The 21,602-nt window shown below is 36.3% G+C and overlaps 1 protein-coding gene across 2 annotated transcripts in view; it reads right to left on the reverse strand.

Annotated features, from left to right (window-relative positions):
* Nucleotides 1-21,602, reverse strand: part of AK7 (adenylate kinase 7) — a 28,974-nt gene that overhangs the window by 1,182 nt on the left and 6,190 nt on the right. Inside the window, exons 6-17 of one of the 2 annotated variants that reach the window (XM_064715011.1) lie at nucleotides 19,474-19,557; nucleotides 18,812-18,900; nucleotides 18,200-18,290; nucleotides 15,557-15,634; nucleotides 14,673-14,822; nucleotides 13,109-13,237; nucleotides 12,619-12,805; nucleotides 10,077-10,205; nucleotides 8,996-9,073; nucleotides 8,134-8,331; nucleotides 4,008-4,228; nucleotides 1,736-1,894 (exon numbers count right to left, since the gene is read on the reverse strand). In XM_064715011.1, the coding sequence (XP_064571081.1) occupies nucleotides 1,736-1,894; nucleotides 4,008-4,228; nucleotides 8,134-8,331; nucleotides 8,996-9,073; nucleotides 10,077-10,205; nucleotides 12,619-12,805; nucleotides 13,109-13,237; nucleotides 14,673-14,822; nucleotides 15,557-15,634; nucleotides 18,200-18,290; nucleotides 18,812-18,900; nucleotides 19,474-19,557 (1,593 nt within the window). Of the gene's footprint in view, nucleotides 1-1,730; nucleotides 1,895-4,007; nucleotides 4,229-8,133; nucleotides 8,332-8,995; nucleotides 9,074-10,076; nucleotides 10,206-12,618; nucleotides 12,806-13,108; nucleotides 13,238-14,672; nucleotides 14,823-15,556; nucleotides 15,635-18,199; nucleotides 18,291-18,811; nucleotides 18,901-19,473; nucleotides 19,558-21,602 lie in introns of both variants that reach the window. The other variant, XM_064715010.1, reaches the window with a different exon arrangement.

Consider the following 21,602-nt stretch of genomic DNA (forward strand, 5'->3'; position numbering starts at 1 on the left):
TAAACAGAAGAGTTTCAAAATTACAATTATTTTCACATCTCCAACTTCAAAATATATGCAAAATAACAAAGACATAGTGGATAACATTGCTTTAAACAACACTGCAGAACATATTAAACGTAACTTATGGCAGAAAACGTGTCTATGTCAGAGAAATCTCTTTCCCCCAAAGACTATCCAAAATACCACTGACCTCACTCACACTCTTCATAGCAGTCACTGTTTCTAGCGTGAGAGAAGATGATGAGAGGAGGAAGAAGAGAAGGATGTGTGCCATTTATAAGTTTTTGTCATGCCAAGGAAAGGTCTAGGGACCTGCTTTCTGGACCCACTGATCCTGATCTTTAAAAGCTATGCAGTTATGAGGGAAGATCTCATACTCCTACGCCTACAGGTAGCTGTCACCAGTAGGCAAAAAGAAAACATTCCTTAGTGCCTGAAGTTGGATTGTAACACAATTGCTTTCATTTCAGGCTTTTGCTGGATTAATAAAATCCTCTGTTTCAGCTTGTAAACAGGATGTGCAGGCAGAACAGCAGCAGAGCAATGATGTTACAGCACCTGGATTCCTGTCTGAATGCAATGACCTGACCCTGCTTGCAGCCCAAAGTTGAGCTGGATACTGTACTGAGGTCATTTGCAACTGGAATTAGTCTGTGAATGTCCTACAGGATTTTCTCCTTCATTTATGTGTGTATTGTGAAGGGAATTACCAAAGAGCTTGCATTTATCATTATGACGTGTTCAGTTGTGCCAGGGGGTGGGGGTAGCGGGGGGAGAGTGATGTCCTGCTTTCTGAAGAGTTAAAAATTTAAAATCATTTGAAATTAGGCATAATTGAATTATTTGAAAGTAGGCATAAGTAGCTAGAATTTTTAGGCTGCAGGTTGAACTTTATCTGAACCATATGGTTATGTTTTTAAGTCAAAGATGGATTACAGTGAAACCTGGCACTAACAATCTGAACATTAATAATAGAATAGACAAAGCTGCAGCTTAAACATTACTTAAAAAATAATAGCTGGGGTAGACAGCCCATAGATCATGGTATATGAACCGTAACAACCACATGATTGTAACAACCACGACCAACCAAAAGCCCACTGAAACCAACCTAAGAGGGTGTGGACGTGACCCTTTAGCAAACCCTTGGTAACAGAGAGCAAACCAATGAAGGGCAACCAGATCTCAGAGCCTCATAGAGCTCTTGGTCCCATGAGGGATGTCCTGTGAGGGATGGGAAGTCTGGATTGTAATGGTGTAATTGCTCAGGGATTTCTTTGTTTGTGGACCCTCTTTTGAGGCACCTAACTCCAGCTATCAGATATCATAACAGGTTCATTGGCACAAATCAATCTCGTGGAAATGAAATCCTAATGTAAAAACGTTCTTTAACTTGTAGTCCTCTATGGCACAGCAGAATTGTCAGGGTGCATAAGATGTGCAAAGTGCACATACTAAGGGGAAACAGATCCTGGTAGTGGTTTTAGTCCTATTACTGTTTAACTACACTGGATCCTTCCCTTGATACACAGTATCAACTGATCCCATGAGGAGTAGTTTCTGGGTTTTAATTTTCACTATAATTGTTGGTCATCAGTATTGCAGATTCTAATCATTAATTAGTTACTATCCTGAAAGTGGGGAGGAAATTTAAGTCCTTTCATTAATAGAGATTATGTGAGTCTATAGGAGTATTCAAAAATATTTAAGAAACAAAACATAATCACCTTACCAGAAAATTGACTGGGTCATCGGGCCTGATCCTACAACATTCATTTATCCCTTGCATAAGTGTTGGCATGACATTCTTCATTAAATAATTTCGTAGTGGAATAGACTGGGCCTCCAATAACTCTTGTTCCTGTTTTTTCACTTCCTCCTGCTGTTTAATCTACAATTAATAAAGAAAAAATGTTTATAAAATCCATCAAATAACATTTGGCTAAATAATAGTGCTGGTCTAGAGGGAAAAAATACTTTTAGAAGCTGTGGACAGAACTTTAAAGAACAAGCTGACAGTAATAATTATTAACTGTTTATTATATTTAGAGCACACAACACACTGAGGGTACAGAATTGAACATAATAAGGACTGACATAATCTCTTTACTAAAATGATTTTATTTTTTTCTTTAACACCTAAAAGGAGGTTTAGTCTCAAGTCTTCCAGTGGTTCTGTTTCCATAAGGTATTTGGCAAAACAGTTGAAATACACTGTAGCACTTCAAAAATTAGTGCTATTGCAAAACACAGGTGGTTTCTTGAGGCTTATTTTAACTGGAGGGAAGGAGAATTTTTTTTACTCAGTAGAGAGCCCTGGCTTTCTAATTTTCTATTTTTTAATTGTGTTGAGTTTGTTTCTCTTTGGTTCCCTTTATTTGTTGTATTCGTATTTCATTGATGTTTTTGAGGGGCTTGAGAGTCAAATACACTAAAACCACAGTGAAATACATCTGTTTCCACCAGCTAAATTTATTTCTGAATTCAGGTTAAATCAAATGATATTTTTACACTCAAAAAGTAAGAGGGATGAGGGAATAAAACTGCTGCAAGCTTTTCTTCCTTCCATTCAATAGCACTTAGTAGCATGCATACTTGCAGCAGCTTTAGCCAGAAGATTACTGCAACTCATTTTCATTGTCCTCTCTTCACTCATTTTATTCATCAGTAGCCTGAGTCATATAGAGCTACAGCAAACAGATGATACTCTGAAGACTGCTTTTCTATACTCCAGGCATAACACAAAAACAATATTCAGATAAAACAGATACACCAATTTTTACCTTATTCACACAATCCAGGAGTGCTATTGAATAAGTCTTGCAAGTGGTCTTTGGCCACTACTCGGAGACAGCAGCTAATTTACAGCGTCAAGGGCAAATGAACAGTTGCTTAGATCTGATCATCTGCCTATTTTAAAGGATAACATTAAACACACGTTTTATCTAACACCTAGTTCAGCTTTGATTAATGCAGTTTGCACTTTTAAAGGTAGATGACTTGGATTGAATCTAGCTAAAATGTGTTAGCTATTCTTACGAATTTTACAGGGTACAAAATGCTGTTTAATGTTGAATGAAGCTGTAAACAATCAGATATTAGAAAACCCTTATATATGAGCCTACATCAGAGAAATGTAAATCTTTCTTTAATTGTCAGTAATTTCAGATATTCAACATATCCATAGATGTGTGTGGGCATTGAAATATAAGAAAAGGACTTCTCCGTGGAAGGATCAGTTTGTTTTTAAATAGCTCTAAAAGAAGACAATAGACTTGCCTTCCGGTGAAACGGCCTAACTTTGGGTGTGAACAGAAACATTCTTACAGTACCAATTTCAGGTCATTTAACTAAATTGTCCTTGGGTGTATAAAGATAAATAAGGAAAAAGCATCACAAGCAAGTCTTCTGGGGTCAGCTAGCCTAAATACCAAGTACTTATTAGATTATTAGCAAACGAAAATCATCCTTCAGACTGCATCAGGTAGTCCCTACCGAACCGAGTACTCAGCTCTTACACACGTTCTTGCAGGCTCAGAAACCTTTCTGCAGTGTAGGCTGGAAGATTGGGTCGGTGTTGAGCTAAAAATCTAGTTTGATAATTAAGACTTAGTCAGGCGCTCAGAAGTAAACTAAGCAAATGCAAAAGTCCTGTTCGACTGGGTAAGGAAAGTCTCCACTGATTGTAGTAGATATTTATAAATGGTAAAATTTATAAAAATAGAAGAGCTGCAGCACAGCAACAACAAGAGTACCATAAAAGTATTTTAAAGGCATGCTGATACCAAAATGCAAAAAAATGCTATGTCTGTAATAAAAAAAGCATATTATGTAAGATGGGCTTTGAAATTCACTGTGGAGATAGCCTAACCCAAACCTAAATTAGGATACAAGGAACAAGAGAATTTATGCTACATTTCCCAAGTGTATTTACATAACAGATTACTTGAAGTCATCTAAAACACATAAATAATAATGATTTCAAAAAAAATGTATTAACCTACCCACTCTTCCCATCTCTCCTTTCTTTCTTCCCTTTCCTTATCTTCTTTACGCTCTTGTTCAGCTTTTTCTTTAGCTTCTTTGGCAAGCTGTTCCTCAGCTGCCTGGCGTTGCAAAACCTCCTTTTCTTCATCTGTCAAACCATAATTCCGAGGTTCTCCAACTTCCTTGATGATCTTTGATACAGCAAGTCTGTTTTCAAAATCTTCATATACAGCTACATCTTTTAAATAATATAAGAGAGAACCATTTCAAGGTTTTGTCAGCTATCCTCAAGTATTATACAAGACCTAAAAATATATTGTGTTCATGTTATTTGAATTTTAAAGCAAAATATGTTGTTTTCAATTGCTTATAAATGTCAGCTTTTTCTTACATAGAATGAAGTTTTCTAAATCTGATTTTCTTTACCAGTTTCATCTGAAATACTTTGCCTTTTAAGCTGATGTAAGGAAGAAACATACTAAAATAAATTTTACAACGATTGTTTAACAATTGAAGCTTCCCCAGGTTTTGAAACCCAAAAAAAGAGGTCAACTACCATCTCTCAGAAATGTTCCTGGCACCAATCTTATGTCAACTTCTCCAGATGCACAAAACCATCAGTTTTCTCCTTTTCTCCTCCCTGAATGCTACACAATAGGTTGTTAGGATGTGGCACAAACTCTGATGTTTTCACTCATACACATTTACAAATACACAGACCTTTCTCCAGTCAATCTCTTACTGTGTTATATTTAAAAAAACAAATTTGTAGCTTCAAGTAGGAACACACTTCTCTTTCATTTATTCCTTCTCCACTTCTTATTGCTGGAAGTTACTTGCACAATAAACTTGACAAGAAAGAAGAAAAAGTAAAAATGCAGAATAATGAAGACTTTCTCCAGGGCTCTCTAGTTTCTGTATTCATTCAGTGTGGGGAGGCAGAAACAGTACAGGAATGTACATGGAAAAGAGGAAAAGTGATTGTTTGAAGGGAGAGAATACTGAGATAAAGGACTTGTTCAGGGGCAGGAAATGGAAGGTGTAAAAGCACAAAAGTGGGTAAGGAGACATGCAGATGGAGGGAAAAAGAAGAATCATAATACAGAATTTAGATAAGAATCCAGTCACCTCTGCTCCACAGTTCCTTAGGAAGTTATTTTGAAAGTCATTGGCAAAGCTTTTTTCCCAGTTCAATCTAATCACCAATTCAGGCAAATCAGGCTCTCAAATACTAATACCGTTTTTCCAAGAGTTAAATTGTTTGTGATTTGGACCTCAAATCCAAAGTCTGAGCATGAATTGAGGAGGAAGCTAACATAATTCTATGTTATAAAGCTTATTTTACAGCTTCTTCTTTCAAAAATCAGGAATTGCATTCCTGAAGTATTCCGAATTAAAGCAATACATTTGCTATAGCAAGCAGCCCATCATTCCTACAATTTTAGCTGCACCTGGACATACAAATTACAATGAAAATTACTTTTCTTGTCATTTAAAGTATTGCTAGGAATGGTTCAATGTTGAATTTGAGGTCTCAAAGACTGCATTTTTTTCTTGGATGGCCACAGAAGAGTACAATATTCATTTTACAGCAATCAGAATTAACTACATTTATCCTCAAAAACTAATGCCATTTAAATGAGAAATGAAGTTTGCACTGATGCTAGCTGAGAGGAAAGATCTGTGGAGAAGAAGTTCATAAATTATTGTCTTTAAAGGAATTGCTGTTGTAACCTTAACATGCCTTTTTGTATAAGATCTAACATGCCTGTCAACATTCCAAGTTTGCAAATGAGAAAAACGAGACACAAGATAACCAACTTGCAGTCTTCACATAGTGAGTCATCAAAGTAAAGTTGAGTTTCCAGAATCTTGAAGCCCACTCCTTGGTACTAATCATATTTCAGATTCAGAAAAAATAATAATCATAAAAATTATACATAAAACCATATGTTACAATTTTCTAAATTTAAGGTGGAAGAAAACTTTTATTATTTTGAAACTATATTAAACAAATCACAGGCACAATTTTTAACATCTTCTTCGGAATATAACTGAGCAAGCAGTTGGGTCTCTGATAAAATTCTATTTTGCTGCTTAATTCTATGCATCTGAAAATCCAGCTGGGACATTGACTAGAATGGAGGGGTTAATGGCTGAGTTATCTTTGTAATCTGTTCCTACCATTTTACAGCAGAAGCAACACACCTGCATGCCTCCATGGGTAACAACCAGGAATGTGAACATGGGTAAGGAGACACTTCTGAGACAAACAGGACATAAAGATGATGCTCATTTGAACATGAAAACCAATGCTATACACCCAACATGAAAACCATCTGGAACATCACAGTAGTGATACTGCAATAACTAAAATCAGTAGGCAAGTGAGTTTCTGTATTTGGAAGGGACTACAGTTGAAGAATAATCTTGAGGCATAATTCTTTGACAGTGCCTCTACTTGCATATCTAGAAGTGTATAAGCTAAGAATATGACCAATTGGTGACACCAGACCTTAATATTTACCATTTCATACATTTACTTGTAGAATTTCCTCAATTCTAAAATAGTTACACTAACTCACTATTTTTTCCCACTACTACACTTCCTAACAACACTTATATCTTATTATTTTCAAAATAATCTCCATGACTGACAATAAACAAAAATCTTGGAAAATCACTTGTGGCTAGGGGGTTGAACACTTAACTTTTCATAATTCATCTCAAATAGACATTGCAAATATCAGCAGTTTGATTTTAGCTGCAGAGGTCTCACGCTTATTCTTTGTTTCCTTTCCTCTCCCCCCTAAAACCCACCTTTTCTTTAGAATGCTGTCACTCTGATCTCACTGGCATGAATAATCAGATTATAGTTATCTTCTCAAGATTTCCCAGTGATCACAATTTTCTAGATAGTATGTAGGGAAGACAAATTTTCTCTCATACAGGTATACTGCAAAACAGATTCAGTCTCAGGCTTCCACTTTTGATTTCTAGTAATTTTCTTAAATGCCTCTTAATTTACAGATTACCCACATATTGTCATGGGGTTGCAAAATGTGGAAAATGTAAAATTTTTTTAAAGAAATTATGTACTTTGATGTTTCATCTTTGCATACTTTCAAGCTTGATCAACAAGAAGGAAGGTTTAACCCATGAAATCGACAGCAAGCTCTAAATGACGTTCAGATGTTACAAAAACAACTTACTTGTTCCTTGAATTACTTTGTTACGGGTGTAGGCCTGAACAAGACTCAATGATCTCAGACCAATGGGCCATTAACAAACTGGGGAAGAAGGATCTACCACTGATAGGGGACACAAAGAGTGCAACATTTGCAGGCCATAAGGACATTTGGCAGAATGCCCAAGGAAGAACCGAATAAAGCCAACTGAGAAATTGTGCTGAAATCAGCTCCAGCTGGGTGAAAGTTAATGCCAGCAGTGAGGAAATCACAACCACCAACATATTCAAGGACCACCAACAAAACCCACTGACCCAAAAGAAGAGTAACAGTGAGCATAGGAAGCAAGAGAATAATTACCCAATAGAAGAATCCTAATTAATAAGAGAACTATGTAATATTTAGCCAATAAACACTAATCCCTTTGTTTGGTAAAATGTATAAATAGTCAAAAGTTTTGACAGTAGGAGTGTTTGATTTGTGGAGTACCACCAAGCACAGAGGTTAGCACAACTCTGAAATCAACAATCAATGCATCTCTTCAGGGTGTAATTATTAGTTTGTTGCCCACCAGGTAACAAATCCAATTTTTGAGGACAACAATAGCATCAGTGGATAAATCTAAAGAAAAAAAATATAAGGAGCCATGATGTATATGTCCATGAAAATGTACTCTTACATATATGTGAAAGGATGCCAGTACAGAGATCTGTAAACTAAGTCACAAAATTATTCTAATAATTCAAATTACAAAAATGAACAACTAACAACGCAAATTTTACAAACAGGTTAACAGTAAAAGAATATTTTTGCAGGTATATAATTATATGCTTGCTGTTGCAATGTTAATAAAAATATTATTTATATATGGATACTTACTATTTGATTTTTGTTACATTTGTAAGAACAAAAATTTTTTATTCATGTTATATCTACTAATTTTATTATTCCTTACCAACAAACTGAGGATGTATTTCAAGTTCATCAAAATAGTTGAGAACTGTCACATCATCAGCATTTATCTTGCGGAAGTGTTTCAGAGCTTCCAGGAACTGCTCCTCAGTATATTGAGTTCCAGCAACTTCACTCTCTGAAAGTTGTATTATTCTGTTTATAAGGAATTCATCAGATGCCATCAAAGAAAAAATAAATTCTGTGAAGAAGAACATATTGTTTGAATATATACAAAATTTCCGAAGGAATCAAGCAAAAACAGCAGGATAAAGCAATTTCTACATAGATTAAATACACTCTATTTTAATTCTCAGCATAACCAATGCATTACACTTTTATTCCATTAAGCTGCTGTAATCACAACAAGACAGCCACTACTGTTGTTATCAGCCAACAGTTGGTGGCATTTTCACAAAAACCACAAACAAACAACCCAGAAACTGAACCAAACCCTTCCTTTTAATTAAGAAAAACTTCTTCAACAAAAAGGTGGCCAAGCATTGGAATAGGCCGTTGGAGAAGTTGAGATGACTGAGTCACCATCCCTAGAGGTATTTGAGAGATGTGACACTTAAGGACATGGTTTAGTGGTGGACTTGGAAATGCAAGATTTAGGGTTTGACTTGATGCTCTTAGTGGTCTTTTCCAACCTAAATGATTCTATGATTAATTGTTCACTTTTAAATATGAGGGCAGCAGCATTACATGAAACAGATTTTTTTTTTTTAAGTTAAATTAAACAGGGACAGATGGAGTAATATTTTAGACTTCTTGTTGGTGCCAGCAATTTTTCATCAGTTTTTTTTATTTAATTAGAAAATTATACTACTCAGTTTATTTATAAATAAATCTATTGAACTTACCAGGTATGATTATTTGATTAAATTTAGGCATTTTGCCTGCTGCTTGTTCCTCTTCTTCTTCTCCTTCATCTTCTTCTACTAAAACAAAAGTAAGAAATAATTGACATTTTCATGTGAAGCAACAATATCACTTTATTTGCTAAAAATGTGCCAAGTAAAACACAGGTTTGCCAATATCCATATTATAATAATAATTGGAAATTAATCTAACCTTAACACCAGTTTAGAGAATTCAGTAAGTAGTTCATGTTGCCAGGCACCCCAGAATTGTACCTTGGGACACTAGTAGTTGTTTGCCTATACCACAGATGTATCTACATGCACATACAATTTTTAAACATTTTAACAGTCCAATTTTAAAACTGCTGTCTGATCTTTGGCCTCTCCTCCTGCCCAATAAATTGTTCTGCAAAAAAATAGAGACAAGGCTCAGAACAATGAGTAGAAATATTTTACAACTCTGTTAAAATGGTTTTTGCTACTAAGGGTCTGCTTTTATGAATAGTCAGTAAAACTGCCTGTAGAGTACCAGCTGAGCAGAACAGCACACTAAGCTGAACAAGACTATTTTTCTGTACCTTCAAACCTCAGCTATAATTTAAACATGAAAATGATTCTTGATCTTAATGTATAAACAGTGCTTGCTCACAATTTGAAATGTGTGTATCTACAATAGCTTACCTAATAAATACAATGTAATTTGGCTCACAAAATATGTACTGGTGCACTGGCTGGATCCCCTCATTCAGTAGCCCTTAAACATTATGAAGAAATTCTTCTACAGAGCTTGCTTAAGTGGAGCTGGACAAGAGAGCATCCTCCATGCTTGCGCATTTACTTTTTACATTACCAGGAAAGATAGTCTAAAAATTATCTTGTGCATAAATTAAATAAGGTGTGTTACAGTCCTTCTTACATTCTAATAATCACACATCACAAAACTTAGTTTTGTATCTTGCACTGCAGTCTTTACAGTGCTGATGCACTCCAGTAGTATGGCTCTGAGAACAACAATGATAATGACAACATCAGCAGCAATAAAAACAAAAGTAGCAACAAAACCAAATCAAGCAGTACACACCTCTAAAAAGCTCCATTGCCTCTTCATAGGTCTCTGGGAACCCATCTAAAACATATCCCTGATTCCTACAAGGCATGGACATGAGCTTGTCCTTCATAATTTTAAGGATATACTCATCACCTAGTTTCCCTAAGACAAAGAAGGTTAATAGGTGCGTAGTTTATAGAAACAAGAGATCTTAAATTATTTTACTAACATTTAATACATTTTAATACATTTTTCTTCTACTTAGACCCTAAAAAGTTAAATATTTTGAGTTACTATTTGTATATTATGCATTGTCAGCAATCTATGGAATATTAAAATGTAGATATTAAATAAAATTACCTTTGTGTTTACAAGGATATAAACATTAGTCCTTAATGATCTAAACATGAAGTTAGTTTTATTTTGAACACTAAAATCAGATTTTAATAGAGGCAGTAAAGAAATACTTCGAGAAAAAAAGTCACAAGAAAGCAATAATTTTCTATTTTCATTTTACAATAAGACTTAAAGATAGTCTTCCAAAAAAGACATGAGGTAGGTTCTACAAGTTTCATTTTCAGACAGGTTGTGATATGAATTAGGTTATTTACCTGTCCTACGTTGCCGAGAAAATACGTAGGAGGAAAGTCAGGTTTGATCTGAAATTTTGTCCTTTTGTTTCTTACTTTATTTTGCTTTGACAATTAAAAGTCTTAGATATTTATAAACCATTCTAATCATAAAAGTTTGTAACTATTTTTAAAGACATTGTTATTTTAAACAACACATCAAAGCATGCAGAAGAGATGCTGCCATAGGTCTCATTACTGATGTTTCCAGGTGTGTGAGAAGTTAATTTCTTTGCAGATACACAAGATCTAAATCAGCTAAACCCTTAGCAACAGATCACATTTTTAGGGGGGATCACTTTATACCACATGGAAAATGTTAAACACTAAGACCAAAACTACATGGCATTATAAGTATACAAATGGTAACTAATATTTTTCAGCAAGGAACCTTTTTTCAATCTTTTACAAATTCTTTCCAGGCTTTCATAAACAGTATTTACTTTTTAATGATGTATGAGGTTCTTAATAACCCCCACAATTTCATATTAGCGTGCACTTGTTTTTACTAAACTACTTTTATTATTGCAAGTTTGACAAAGGTATATTTCACCAGCTTTTTACTTTATGTTGTAGAAATTTATGCTCTCTGCTCTGAGAAGAAAACATGACATTATTAAAAAATTCTGAAGTAGAAAGATGAAAGTGCTATGATTAAAGAGGCACCAAAATATTTTTAAAATATGTCACTTTTAATATACAAGGTGTATCATTGGATTGGGTTTGTGTGGACAGGTTTTGTTAGCCAGGGGACTCACAGAGGTGACTTCTCTGAGAAGCTGGTAGAAGCTTTTCCCATGTATGACAGAGCCAGATGGCTCCAAGATGGATCTTCTGCTGAACAAATTTAAGCCAATTAGGGATGGTAGTAATGCCTCTGTGACCAAATATCTATGTAGGGACAAAGTCATTGTGCAGAAATAAAAAGTGGCCAGGGAAGACAGAAGTGAGAATCTGTGAGAGAAACCTGTCTGCAGACACCCAGGTCAGTGCAGAACTAGGGGAGGAGGTGCGGCAGGTGCCAAAGCAAAGATCCACCTGCAGGCTGTGGTACAGCCCAGGGTGAGCAGGCTGTCACCATGCAGCCCATGGAGGTCCAGGGGAGAGCTGAGATTCACCTACAGCCCATGGAGAGGCCCACTCACAGCAGGTGGATGTCTAAAGGAGGCTGTGACCCCATGGGAAGCCCACACTAGAGCAGGCTCCTGGTACGACCTGCAGGCCCACGGAGAGAGAAGCCCACTCCAGAGCAGGTTTGGTGCCTGGACTTGGGATCATGTGGGGGACCCGAGCTGGAGCAGCCTGAAGGACTGCATCCTGTGGGAGGGCCCACAATGGAGCAGCCTGGGCCTGAAGGACTGCATCCTGTGGAAGGGACCACAATGGAGCAGGCTGTGCATGAAGGAGTGCATCCTGTGGAAGGGAGACACAATGGAGCAGTTCATAAAAAGCTGTAGTCCATGGGAAGGGCTCATGCTGGAGAGGTTTGTGGAGGACTGTCTGCTGTGTGAGGGACCCCACACTGGAACAGGGAAAAGACTCCTCTCCCTGAGGAGGAATCAGCAGCAGAAACAACATGTGATGAACTGGCCATAACCCCTATTCTCTGTCTCCATGTGCTGCTGGTGGGAGGAAGCAGAGAATCATGAATAAAGTTAAATTCAGGAGAGAAGAGAGGGGTGGGTTCTCTGATTTTCATTGGCAATACATTTAAGTAATTTCCCCAAGTCGGGTCTGTTTTGCCCATGACAGTACTCTGTTTGTGATCTCTCCCTGTCTTTATCTCAACTCATAAACCCTTCATTGTATTTCCTCTCTCTTGTCCAGTTGATTCTTGATTTTAATAGGAAATAAAAGTCTAGAACACAAATTTATTTCTTAATTTCCATTTGCATAGGGTTGCACTAGCCCACCCGAATCCCATCATCATACTTTGTATTTCCTACCTTTATTCTGCTGCATGTTTTCTTTTATTGCATCTAAGAAATCCTTTGCTTCTTCTATATTTTCACCCTCTTCCTCCTCCTCCTCCTCTACAACCCTTTCTCCTTCTCCTTCTCCTTCTCTTTCTCCTTCTCCTTCTCCTTCTACTTCACTTTCCACCCTGACAGGTTCTTTAGCCACAATTTGCTCCTGATGACAAGAACAGAAATATGCATTGGCTCAGAAATTCCGTAACCAAATTTACTTTATACACAGATGTAATAAAAGAAAAAAAGAAATAATTCCTTTCATGTGTGTTCATGAACAGTGAGATACTGAGCAACTTCCATTCTCTAAAAAGATTTCAGTGCAAATGCCAGAGATGATCAATATGTTGAAAGATAGATATTTCCATTCTCAAATAATGGGATTATAAGTAAATTTTAAATGCTGCCACACATCTTAAAATCTGAGAAATTAAAATAACAGGAATATTAGAAAACAGCAACACACCAGATCTGCAATTTTTTCAGAAATGGCATCATTTGTGCTAACATAATGTAGCTTGTAGTGCTTGCAGAGCTCCTTAGCTATGGTAGATTTGCCAGAGCCGGGAGGACCATGAATGTAAACTTTGAGAGGCTGGAAAAAAGGATAAAGATATGACATTACTCAAACAGCACATATGCTTCTATGTAAAAGCAGCAATATTTTTAATATGACTAATAGGAAATAGCAATTGTACTTAAAACTAAAAGGATATTTTTGTCTTATTTATTTATTTCTTGTTGAATATCTCCTCTATCACCCACAGGTCTCAAGTAACATAGTTACTTAGATGATGAAATTTACTGTTGGAGAAAAAGCATGCTTCTATTTAGTAGACTTACAGACCAATTTGTTATGGCTAGTTAATGTTTGAATAATCCAAAGAGATGAAACACAATCCCTCAGATAGGATGCAGCAAATTTTGGAATATCTCTACTTTCCAATTGAGATAAATTTGCTGTCATTAAAATTATTATTTTGACCTCAAAAACTTCAGATCCATCACAATCTTAAGTAATGTCTCATTTCAGCCTACCTAGCCTGAGGATGAGTAAGTGCAATTAGGATCCCAGTATACACTTATTAAATATGTTATGCAATAAACTCATAATCATACCTAATTAAGTGTCTATCTTAATTTAGTAAATCTGACAGCACAAACTCTGCAATAGAGTAGTGACAGAGACAGTCTAGCTAGCCTTCCTTCTCACTGCTACCTGGTATGTACTGTATTTTTAGTTAGATGGATTTGTTCTGCGATGCAATAGTTTAACCCAAACACAGATCTGATAATTCTTTCAGAGCTATGGAGGGACTTTCAGTAAATAACTTTTAACAATAGCATCTTTATCTTTTTTACATGCCCTGAACTCTTATTCAAAGTTTGAACCAGATATAGACATGTCAACAGCTTTATTGATACTTGGATGTAGACAGGCATTTTCCTGCATTTCATAGTTTCAGTAACCTATACATCTGAATACAGAAGTTCTAAATATCAAGCTAACATAGGAAATAGTGAAGTTGCACAGTAAATTACACTACAGAGCAGGGTAAAAGGAAGGCTATATTGCACTGGAATATCCACACTCACTGAATATATAAAGGGCACAAAATACTCACCTAACTATTGACTATTATAAATAAAAATAAATAAAAGATACACTTATTATATTCCTGAGGCAAAATATACCAAGAGTACCATACACTGCATAAAGAAACTAGCTTCAGAATAGCAGCTTTCCATCATTAAGCTAATTTGTATTTACAGAATTTCAATTTTAGGCATAAAGGAAATAAAACTCAGTCTTCTTTTTTTTCTTTTGCGTCTTATTTAAAGAGGCAAAAAAAAAGAGTCTCTTATTTAAATCTTCAATTTAATTTTAAGTTTTTGTGTTCACTTATTTTGCATCTATATCCATCTTCTATGTATTTTTACTTAATTAATTTAAGACTTGTGTTTATGTAACCATTTCTATTGGGAATAAAGAGAGAAGAGCAGTTTAAAATACTATACCAAAGCATTACCAGTAATCCTCGAGCTTGCTTGTATTCCAAGACAACTTGAGCAATGTTATCTATCAGTCCTGTCTCAGCAAACCAGTTAATGTTGAAATTCTCTTTCAAATAAAGAGATTCCATTCGCAGGTTCACAAACAACATATCCAGTTGCATTTGCTGGAGGAACAAAGCTACATTTATTTACAGACTTAAGCTATGCATGTTAAAAGAACAGCTGGAGCAAGAGACTAGAATGGATGGGGAGAATAGAAAGAATTAAAGCATTGGGAAAGAAGGTTTACATACAAAATAAAACAGATATTTAAGCTTTTAAAAATATTAATTTTCAATGTATGATTGTATTTGAGTGTTCTCAAATTAGAACATGCAACACTAAACAATTTTCTGTACAATTAAAAGTTTTCATGTAATTGCAAGGAAACCCCACTTTTATAAATTTATCAAATGCCATCTTAAAACTATCTGGGTTGTATTTTGTTTATTTCTCCTATGAACAGTTACTTCCAGATAAATAGATTAATACAACATAATTTATGTATTCTGTGTTCATCAGCCTTAGTAGCACTGCATTATTAACCTTTTTAAAATTTTTATCATTTTGTGTAGGTTTTGTTAGAGTGCTCCCATATGCTAAGGGGAACAGTGACATCAGAGCTTCAGTGTTTTATTTTTTAAATGAGGCTGTAACTCTTCAAAATTCTGTGTTTTATGATGGCTAGATTTTACTTTATTTATTTTCCAAATTTAAACTCACTTTAAATATTTTTAGGCATATTTTGGGAGGAATTTTTTCTGGTCAAATAAAGAAAAAAGAAATTATATATTTCATGATATCATTCTTTTAAGTTTAAATACTTTCCTGAAGAAATAAAAGAAAGCAAATTACTGACTGTTAGCTCTTTGCTCAGGAATGCATTTTCTTTAGGAACCTTCTCAATTTTTCCTGGTCCAATATTTTTACTGATACACTGTCAGAAAAACAAACAAAGAAACAAATAAAGAAAAACCAGCATCAGAACCACTTAAGAAATCAGATTCTTAGGAAAAAAATGAACAGGATTTCTGTGGATAAAAGATGTGCTGTAAATTTTATGTTACACTGTGCCTGGAAAATCAGGATACTGATTTGAAATAGATCTAAGAACGATACATTTGTGCCTTGAAAATCAGGATACTGATTGAAATAGATTTAAGAACAATATTTTAACTTTAATGTTAGTATTGAATAGCTTTTGATTGCTAAGTAACACTTCTTCCTTACTACCTGCAATTAAAAAAAACCAAAACACCAAAACAAAAACAAACAAAAAAAACCCACAGAAAACTTTATAAAGCTCTTAAATATATGAATAAATTCCTAGTGCTTCAGATGTATTTGGAGATATTTATTTTCCCAGCACTTTTACTTCAGGTTCCTTCAGGTTCTTCATTAACAATTGAGAAGGGTTTTTATATCAATGCTACTGATAACTCTCCACATATCATTTGCATTTCATCATTAGACAGAAATTGTTAGTTACTCCTACAGCCCTTTAGAATATATTTAAATCACACTAAATTCCATAAAATCTTTGTAGAGCATTTGTGTAGACTATTGTCGGAGACTGAAATACTATAGTTTATGACTTAAACATTTTCATGAAGGACTTTTGCCTATTATAGCAAAAACTGTTTTACAAAGGCTGCGGAGAAGAGCACCACACTCTGAACGGGGCTCCGGCTGAGGCCCCGGATTGCTTGCTGATGAAGATAAGATAAAGTAATAATTTAGGGCTGCGGAAAAAGGATGCATTCACAGAGCACAAGCCTAACACCTTCTGAGGAGTGACCCAGCCCAGGGCTATCAGCTGCCAGGCTGCTCACAGACCCTCGCACCTAAAGGCGTGGGGGGGAGGAGACTTTTTCGGTGTGTAGCGCAAAATCCTCTGGTGAGAAGCAATGACCGCCCTTCCTCCACTGTGCACACCGTTCAGCTGAGGGGCCCTTCACAATATCCACAGCAGAAGGGGTGTCATGGCCCATCAAAGGCCCCCCAAAGGGGTCCTCAGACCCCACACCAGAGCACTGCAGCATGATGCTACAGATCCGCAGTGTTGCAAGGGACAGTGTCAAACTGGCCCCTGCAAGGGGACACGTGGGCGTTCCCACCTGCCCAAAGCCTGCATTAACCCGCTGGATTCTACAGGCTTCTGTGTGGTAGCCCTCACCACCAGAGGAAGTCCAGATGGACAGGAGCAACGAGACGTCATTGGGACCTTTGGATGGGTGATATGCTTCCACCTAGTCCCTTCCCTTCCCTTCCCTTCCCTTCCCTTCCCTTCCCTTCCCTTCCCTTCCCTTCCCTTCCCTTCCCTTCCCTTCCCTTCCCTTCCCTTCCCTTCCCTTCCCTTCCCTTCCCTTCCCTTCCCTTCCCTTCCCTTCCCTTCCCTTCCCTTCCCTTCCCTCTCTCTCTTTGCCTCTTTTACTATTAAACAAAATATATCAAATTTTTGGCACCAACATCTAACCTCATTTGCTTTTAATCACGTTTTTGGGATATATTTTATATCTTCAAAGTTCTTTCCATTTTTTACACAGAGACTTAGTTTTCTTTACTCTTCTGGGTTTAAACTGGACCGTAACAACATCAGATCAAATAATCCAGCATTCTGGCTTCAATGATGTCACTTAGTGGACACCCAGTGAAGATAAGCATGGAAAAGGTATATGTGATACTCATTCCAAACTCTCTTCTAATCTTCAGCTATTTTCAACTAGAACTCGCAAGGTGTTTCTTTCCCATGCACCTTTCCAGTCTTCCCCAGGCTGGTACAGCTCCCTGCCAAGAGAAGCCTCTGTAGCACACTGGCAACTTCCCATCCCCAAGAACTGTCCACTTACCCCTGTCCTCTATTTGGCATTTCTAAACACCCTCAGACTTATGAAAGGACACCAACCACTCTCCTTGGGATGCCTCCCTGGACCAAGGCACAGGTTTCATCTCCTAGTGAGCTCCCTGTTTCATTAAACTCTCTTTGATACAACAGCAACAGCAACAAAAGGGCCTTATATAACATTTGCTCAATCTACATGAGCAAGTGTCCTATGAGCTCACTCTCACTATCACAGTGTATTGTTTAGCAGTGTCATTCAGACTACTTCTAGACTTAATATCAAAACTCTTGGAAAAACAAGATATCTTCCACAACATGAAGGGAAACACATGGTAAAGACTCAGTGTCTAATCACAGTTCTGTGAATCCCATAACAATTGTCCTAATAACTTTCTTAGGTAAAATTTTGATTAAAGTTAATGATAATACTGCAAAAATTAGTTCTGAAAGATCAAGTAAACTACTTCATTTAAAGGACAGAAGTCTTAGAGGATTTCAAAGTAATCTTCCATGTAATTTACTACTCAGGATAATTCAGGAAGACCTAGGAATGTCCACTTCAATAAAACACATAGCTTTAAGGCCTTACATACAGATATACTAAAAAACAACAGCAACAAAAAAGAAATTAAAATATCATGCTTTTATCAACTCTCTTACCTTTATTAATTCTCGAAGCGTGTGCATCGATGAATCTACTCCAAGTATGTACTGAAAAGCTGGCTTGAGTTCTGCTACATTTTGCAACACTCTGAAACATAGCAAGGACAGCCCAAGCTGGCACTTGGAGAAGCATCCAGGGCTCTCCTTGTTAAAGGCAGCTCATGAAACAGCACCAAGAGTCTGCAAATTCTTCTGAACATTTCAGAGCATGACATTTTCACAAATATTTCACTGAATAAAGAAGCACAGCTACACATTTTATTTGTAAGGAAGTTAAAAGAATAAAAAGCTATATCTGTGCAAGATGTTGTCTTAGTCAGCTGTAGAGTCCCCAATCCATTTCCAGTTCTGTGCCAGTTAACTGGAATCACACTGTAGACTGAGCATGACTTGTCATTTATTAAATGCAAAGGACCAGTGCAACAGTCAGATAAGGTTTCCAGAAAGCACATCTGCTTCTAGAGAAACTGAAGGCTCTCTATGACTCAGTTAAAAGGGCCCAAAGTGACCTTAAACAAACCCACCCAATTTAAAAGCCTCAGTACTCTGTAGTGGATTTGTTATCTAGCTAGGTATCAATTATTGCTCAGAGAATTTTTTTCCCCTTACATTGCTAAATCACGAACATGAATGGTTGGAATAATATTCTTGCCATCTCCAAAAACAGGTATTGCAGGAGTCTCACCAAGCCAACACATCTGAAAATCAGAGAATAAAGTGAGAGAAAAAAAAAGGGTTACTTTTAACTAGAGCTAAAAAAGGAACATTTGATTACTAGGCAAATCTGTATGTTCAAGATTTAAAGTTCAGTTTATTGAATAATTAATAGAAATTAATAGAACTGCAGTAAAGAAGACCATTCTTGAGCAGTACTGATTGCCAAACTACTAAAACCAAAAGGGTTTCTTTAAAGACTATTCTTTAATCTTGGCAAATATTACTTTTTATCACCCTAAGGAAAAAAAAAAAAAAAAGAGACTGTTGAATAGAAAGACATTTCCCTGGATTCCATTTACATGACAGACATGTTCCCACTGGAAAGTACATATGGAGATACTGTTCAAAAACTAGAGAAATATCTAAGAAAAAATAGAGCCAAAAAAAGGAAAAACACTTTCACTGTAGCTAAAATGTTTCAAAAGGATCAAATAAACAGTTCTGCTCATAAAAGCATTGAGCTTATGATGCCAAGGCTGCTAAAAATGGGTTCAATTCCAGTGCAGTTTGCCCCAAGAAATTAAATGATCCTTCAAATGTAGTTGGATGTCTACCTTAAAAAAGTAGTGAAAGAGTCCTTCCTCAGCTCCATATTGATGTCCTGAGGCAACGACATAAGTTGAAAACTTTTTTTTGTTCTGTAAAGTGAAATCAGCAAAAAGTTTTCATTAAAATCTGGGACTGCAATTGGGATACAAGTTTACACTGGCTCTTGAATACAGGTACATTAAATACACAAAGTGTGCAAACTGTATCACTTCCAAGTTGTAACTATATCAATTGTTGCCTATCCTGTAGCTTCCTGAGTCATATTATTATTACTTCCTTCAAGAAAAGCTGTCTACAGCTGTCTTCAAAAAAAAAGGTCTGTCTACATTTGAACAAAGATTATAAGACTAAAATAAAATTAAGAGGTAAAATTTGGAAGTTATGTAAATCAATTCAGTGAACAGGATAACTCATGCTTCTACTTCCCTTTTTCAAGCAAAAATAACTCTGAAATTCATTGAATCTATTTTTTTCAATACACTCTATTTGCATTTGTCTGTCTGAAGGAGCAGAAAGGCTGGATTAATGATTTTACAATTTCTTTACTTTCATTTTGATAGACTATTACAAAAAAAAATCTTTGAACTGTTTAAATGGTTTGCTAGCCACACATCATGATTAACCCACATATTCTTGGCTGATCTGTGTAACGTCATAAAATTGCCTGTCTGCTTGGACATACATGTTACTGTTTGTATCAATGGTGAGGATGGTTATACAGGGGAAAAAAACAATTAAAACATCATAAAGAGAAAGAGCTTTTGAGGAAGTTTTTTTAATTAGTCACTTTAAAATTTTTTAAGATTAAACAAAATTATTAAATAATTCTCATGTTTTAAATATCCTAGGCATTATATATTTTCATCATAAAATGAAAAGAACCTGCCTTTATCACAGTGGGAATACATGCGCAGATTTGGGATCTATCTTTTTCCTTGGGGAGGCGAGGGGGAATGGACCTTTTGTTGGCATCTTTATAATATTTTAGAAACAGAAAAATAAGGCAGGTCTTAGCCAAGCTTTAATTATATAAGCAAAGCACCATGCACTCAATGACAAGTTGCAAAGTCAGTGTGTTGTATCTACTTGGCTTTATCTATATACTAAGAAAGTGAAACTTTGTTACAAAAACTACTTCAACTGAACTGAATTCAACAGCTTGTTATCAATCACGAGAAACACTAAAATTAGAAGACATTACAGATAGCAGAAGATCTTCCATACTGTAAGGAGAGCTGTCTTTTTCAGACACTGCTAGGGCCTCAGGAGGACTTTGCCATGGGATGAGCACAAAAGGGAGCTACAGCAGAATATCTCTAACTCCAGATCTGGTTAGTATGCCCTGGTTAACACATCTGGACAGAAATTCCCACTGTGGCCAACAGCGTCATGAAGCAACTGCTCGTATGTGTAGCAGTGGTCAAACAGAGATCACCCCTAGTTATGGGTCAGATGGCAACCACCAACCATCACTGAACCCCCTGAATATACCTGTGTGGATACCTGGAACTTGGACTGTAAGGTAAACCACCAAAGCAGTGACTTGAGATGAGGTAAAGGTGGTGTTATCCCAGACAATGCATTACAAAACATTATAAAGCTTACATTAACAAAGCTTGGGGAGAAGAATGATAATGCTGATAATGATCACAAAATGCAGAATTTACAGGCCATTAGGAAAGCCAGCTCAGCAAGTGTGCTGAAATCAGCTCCAACTGGGTAAAACAGTAATTCTGGCAGGGGGAGGTCATGACCACCAACTTATGGCCTTCCCACTCAAGAAACCCATCAACTCAAAAGAAGAGAAAGACTGATCTTGGGACTAATTAGCATTAGAAATGAGGGAATAATTTAACCAATAGATTAAGAGAACTCTGTGGCCAATGAACATTAATTCCTTTTTTTGCTAAAATGTATGAAAAGGAAAAGTTTTGAACTATCTTGGGACCCCCATCACTGAGAAGCCCAGTGGAATCCTTGGGTGGTGACTATCTTCTGCTTGATCTCTCTCCTCTGTTTTCTATTTCTTTCTCTCTACCTCATATTCATTGTTAAATAAAATCTGTATAATTGACTTCAGTTTGTGGTCTCATTTGCATCTTTATTTGGGTAGAGGTATCTCTTACTACTCGGA

Source organism: Zonotrichia leucophrys, chromosome 5, assembly GCF_028769735.1.
Source record: "Zonotrichia leucophrys gambelii isolate GWCS_2022_RI chromosome 5, RI_Zleu_2.0, whole genome shotgun sequence".
Taxonomy (NCBI): Eukaryota; Metazoa; Chordata; class Aves; order Passeriformes; family Passerellidae; genus Zonotrichia; species Zonotrichia leucophrys.